Consider the following 4365-nt stretch of genomic DNA (forward strand, 5'->3'; position numbering starts at 1 on the left):
AGCAACTTAAAATATTATTTTATTAAAACTATGTCTAACTAAGTTTGTACCAGTCAGATTGAGTTCAATTGGCTTTAGGTATCGGACATAAAATTAAGATATTATAAAAATTAATTCATCTTCTAAAAAAAAACTGACCAAAATTACACAATAAGAAAATCATGGAAGTGATTTTCATACCAAGCAAGACACACATATGTAAATTCTGGGCAAAAGTATTCAACATATTAGGGAGATGTATGTTGTTATATGCGCAAAATGACATGTACTATCTGTAAGCTAGTTGATGTATTTTGCTAGTTAGTATGGATAAAATAACATATAATAACCGAAGAGTACAATAAATAGGACAATTTTTTTGACAGAATTGATGGACAGGTTGAAAGTGCATTGAAGAAAGAACTTGCAAATGATCATGAAATTTATGGGGAATACCATATAACAAGGACTAAACATATCTACCAGTAATACAATTGTGGGCAGCAATGTGACAACTAGATTTTTAGTTGAAATTGAATTGCTCAGGTTCTTATTTAAACCTATCCATCACAATTATAATTAGTAGTAACATAGTGCAAAGTTAAAATACATTTGAGTATTTAAGGCAAAAAGGACTATACATTTAAATGGACCAACATCAAATAATAATTTTTTACAGGAACTTAAGTCCGCATATTATAAAAGTAGTAAAACAGAACAATGTTGCCACTGGAATTAGTTCACCATTTCCTAACCGATCAAAAAAGGAGCTATATTAAGTTCATAAATAACTTTTATAACACAAACACTTTTAAGAGACAAATTAAACCAAAAATATATATTCCTTTTGTAAACAAACTCCTTTTCATCTCCAAATAGTTTGACATTATATATTCGATAATGATGATAAATGGAAGAAGAAACACCATGTTCAATGATTTTTATAGTGCAAATATGTTTATATTATAATATTAAACAAAAATGTAAATGAAAACTCACTTGACAATCGACTCCAGGATTAAAATGTCGTAAACTTGCACAAACCATAAAATAAAACTGTTGTTCGTGTGTAATGGATTCCCACCTAACTCCTTGAACAAAACCAACAAAATTCCTATTGGTTAAAGCCACAAAAGAGGAACGTCATACCTAAAATTATCAGTTGTTGGAGTAAATATATTTATACCTTATATAAATGTATAAATTAATAAAAAAAAGTCATGCTACTTAATATGTATTACCTTTCCTCTTCATCCCGTCATCACACTCATTGTCAAATTGAGGCCATTCTTCAACATAAACAATTTACACCAGATGGTCAAAATCATTCAAAGCTTCAAATCCAAATGATATTGCATCTATCATGTTTTCAAAATTGTTACATTGTCTGAACATTTCCTTCTCAATTATTATTTTCCCAAGTTTCCGTTGACAATCATTATTTTATCAACTACCTAGAGAATCCGCATACATTAAAAACAAAAATATATTCAAGATTAACAGAACTAAAATAATGTATGTAATTATGTATTCAATTACATTTTTGATTGATATGTTAAGTCTTTTGTTTGTTTATATCATTATGTATTTAATAACAATCTTGAAGTATTCAATAAACAATATAATGTCATTGGGAAAATAATGAGCCGAAGAAAGAGAGAAAGGAAAACCTGAGTTTAATCATTTCCACCTTTATTTCATCATATGTTGTTTCCCAAATAATACTAACATATGCTGTAAGAATATAATTGCAAATGACATTTCATGTTATCTTTTATTGCTGGTAAATATGTTATCTTGCACCTACCACCCGTTTCACAAGTTAAAAATCAATGTGTGTCATTATGTATTCAAATACATAATTGTTTGACAAATATAATCTTTTGTTTTCCCATGTCCATGTATATTCAATTACAATCTTGAAGTACTCAACAAACAATTTATGTCATTTCAAAATCAATGACCCTAAGTAAGAGAGAAAGAGAAACCTGAGTTTAATGATTTTCAACTCATTCTCATCATCTTTTGTTTCTCAAAGAATACTAACATATGCTGTAAGAACATAACTGCAGAGGACGTTAGATGTTCTTTTTATTACTGGAAAACTCAACATTTTACAAGTGTTATTACCTGTTTTGAGATCGTCCGTTCAAAATAGACCGATGATTTATCTTTGTCATGATGATTCTCCCAAACCAATTTTACACAATGTATCAAGATTCCACCATCACTAGGACAGACTTGACAACAAGAGTACTCATATATCTTGAAATTCTCAAAGACCATATAAGTAAATGTCTAATATTTGAACTCGAATTCAACATTATAGGCATTACAGACAGAATTATAACAAATACCATACTTGTCAAAATGATACTAAAAATGTTTATCAAAATAACACATCTAAAACCTAAGATATGAATCTATTCAAATCGAATCAAAGTATATTCAAATTCAACAACAATAATTAAAAAAAAAAATAGATTAAACTTCACCACCATCAACGGCAAGTCCTAAACCAAATCACCATTTTTATAAGATTCAATTTCACCACTATCAACTCTAAATCATGATAGAGTAGCAAAAACTTTGCACATATACTCTCTTTATCAATTTCATGTCTAAATACGATTTCAAACAACAAAACACGAAATGAAGGAGACTCGAAAATTTTATTTAATAGATATGATAATATGTTGGATTTGGATGAAGGCAATGTAGTTGTTCTACAAGCTGAGAGAGATGGGAAGATGTTGGTGTGAGGAGAGAGGTAAAAATATAATGAAGCTTTCAAATAAGAATGAATGGTGTTGGGCGGGAGATTTCAACAATACCCTTTGAATGAGCCTAAGCTGACACATGGCAAAAGTGATGAATGTGATTGGTCAATGGAGTTTGAACTAGTCAATTAAAAAAAAGACAATTGTTGGTGTAAATAATGTTTGTGGTAATGGGCAAATTAGAGTGATCTTAGACATCTATCATTCTTAATTAGGTAGTCGAAGGCACTGGCAACACTTAAACTTCTATGTTTAATTCCTTTCGAGCAATGATTTTCACAATCTCTAATGTACATTTTTGAAGAAGGAGCTTGCAAAGCCAATTCACATTCCAATTACCATGTGCATCCACGATGTGGCTGACTTAGAAATTCTAGTGATACACTTGAAAAAACACTTTCCGGCGTTACTTAATTTAAAAATTAAATATGAGAGATGATAGTCTAGATATTAAATTGTTGATATATTTTAATAAATATTTCATGTGACCAACTCAACGACGCATTTTGTAAGTAACTAAAGAGGACGACACGGATCGCCATCGTCATCCATCGATTAGATTCTAATCAACGGTTTAAACAGCTCTTACTACTCGCAAAGCTCATACATAAACCCTACCCAAGACATTTCATTCCATTCATCATAAACTCATTTCTCAGATCTGCATACTTCATAACTATAACAAAAGTACAGTTTCTTCACCGTGTAAGAAAATGTCAGGTCGCGGTAAAGGAGGAAAGGGTTTGGGAAAGGGAGGAGCAAAGAGGCACAGAAAGGTGCTTCGCGACAACATCCAGGGAATTACCAAGCCTGCAATTCGTCGTTTGGCCAGAAGAGGTGGTGTCAAGAGAATCAGTGGTCTCATCTATGAAGAAACTCGCGGTGTTCTCAAGATCTTTCTTGAGAATGTTATTCGTGATGCTGTCACCTATACTGAGCACGCTAGAAGGAAAACTGTCACCGCCATGGATGTTGTTTACGCTCTGAAGAGGCAAGGAAGGACTCTTTACGGTTTCGGTGGTTGATTTTGGTTCTCAATTTAGGGTTTCGTTTGCCCTAGCTTGGTTTTGTTGTAAATGTTGGTTAATCTTGAAATATTAGGCGTGTTTTTTTCTTCTGTTCTTTTGATTAGATTAGTCTTGGATTTGGATCTGTTTGAATTGAACTGAATAATTTGTTCTGTGTTCTTTTTATATCTATTTTCTTTTCTGCAACATTGATTTTAACTTTTAATCTTTTATTATAATATGGTATACTTAAAACGCCAACTCAACTTAAGAAAATAAAGATAAAAGTTACAGAAGAAATTACCATGTGAAATATCAATTTATCTCCCTAGATTATGGACTGTGTTAACTATGATAAGTTGAATGGGTTTGAGGTAATGATATACGAAAGTGTTGTTTTGCAAAATTACATTAGTCCCTCACTATGTGTGTTGATAGTTCTAAGTTGTTTATTGGATAATTATTTCAAATGTTTTTCTCAGTAACTGAATATAATATAAATTGATCTCATTTGGGAGTTTAGTGATGCAGCCTGCTGGTGTCGTTTGATATGCATACTTCGAGGGAGTGAGTGAAAATCCAAACGAATTTAAGATGAA

The 4365-nt window shown here is 31.3% G+C and overlaps 1 protein-coding gene across 1 annotated transcript; it reads left to right on the forward strand.

Annotated features, from left to right (window-relative positions):
- Window positions 1–3183: 3183 nt before the first annotated feature.
- LOC127125924 (histone H4) lies at window positions 3184–3952 on the forward strand. The gene has a single exon (XM_051054782.1). It carries the CDS (start codon window positions 3473–3475, stop codon window positions 3782–3784), a length of 312 nt encoding a protein of 103 aa, XP_050910739.1. The 5' UTR covers window positions 3184–3472; the 3' UTR covers window positions 3785–3952.
- Window positions 3953–4365: the final 413 nt, after the last annotated feature.

Source organism: Lathyrus oleraceus, chromosome 3, assembly GCF_024323335.1.
Source record: "Lathyrus oleraceus cultivar Zhongwan6 chromosome 3, CAAS_Psat_ZW6_1.0, whole genome shotgun sequence".
Classification (NCBI taxonomy): domain Eukaryota; kingdom Viridiplantae; phylum Streptophyta; class Magnoliopsida; order Fabales; family Fabaceae; genus Lathyrus; species Lathyrus oleraceus.

Coding starts and splice junctions, on each gene's coding strand:
- LOC127125924 (XM_051054782.1), top strand. CDS start 3,473: ATGTCAGGTCGCGGTAAAGGAGGAAAGGGTTTGGGAAAGGGAGGAGCA.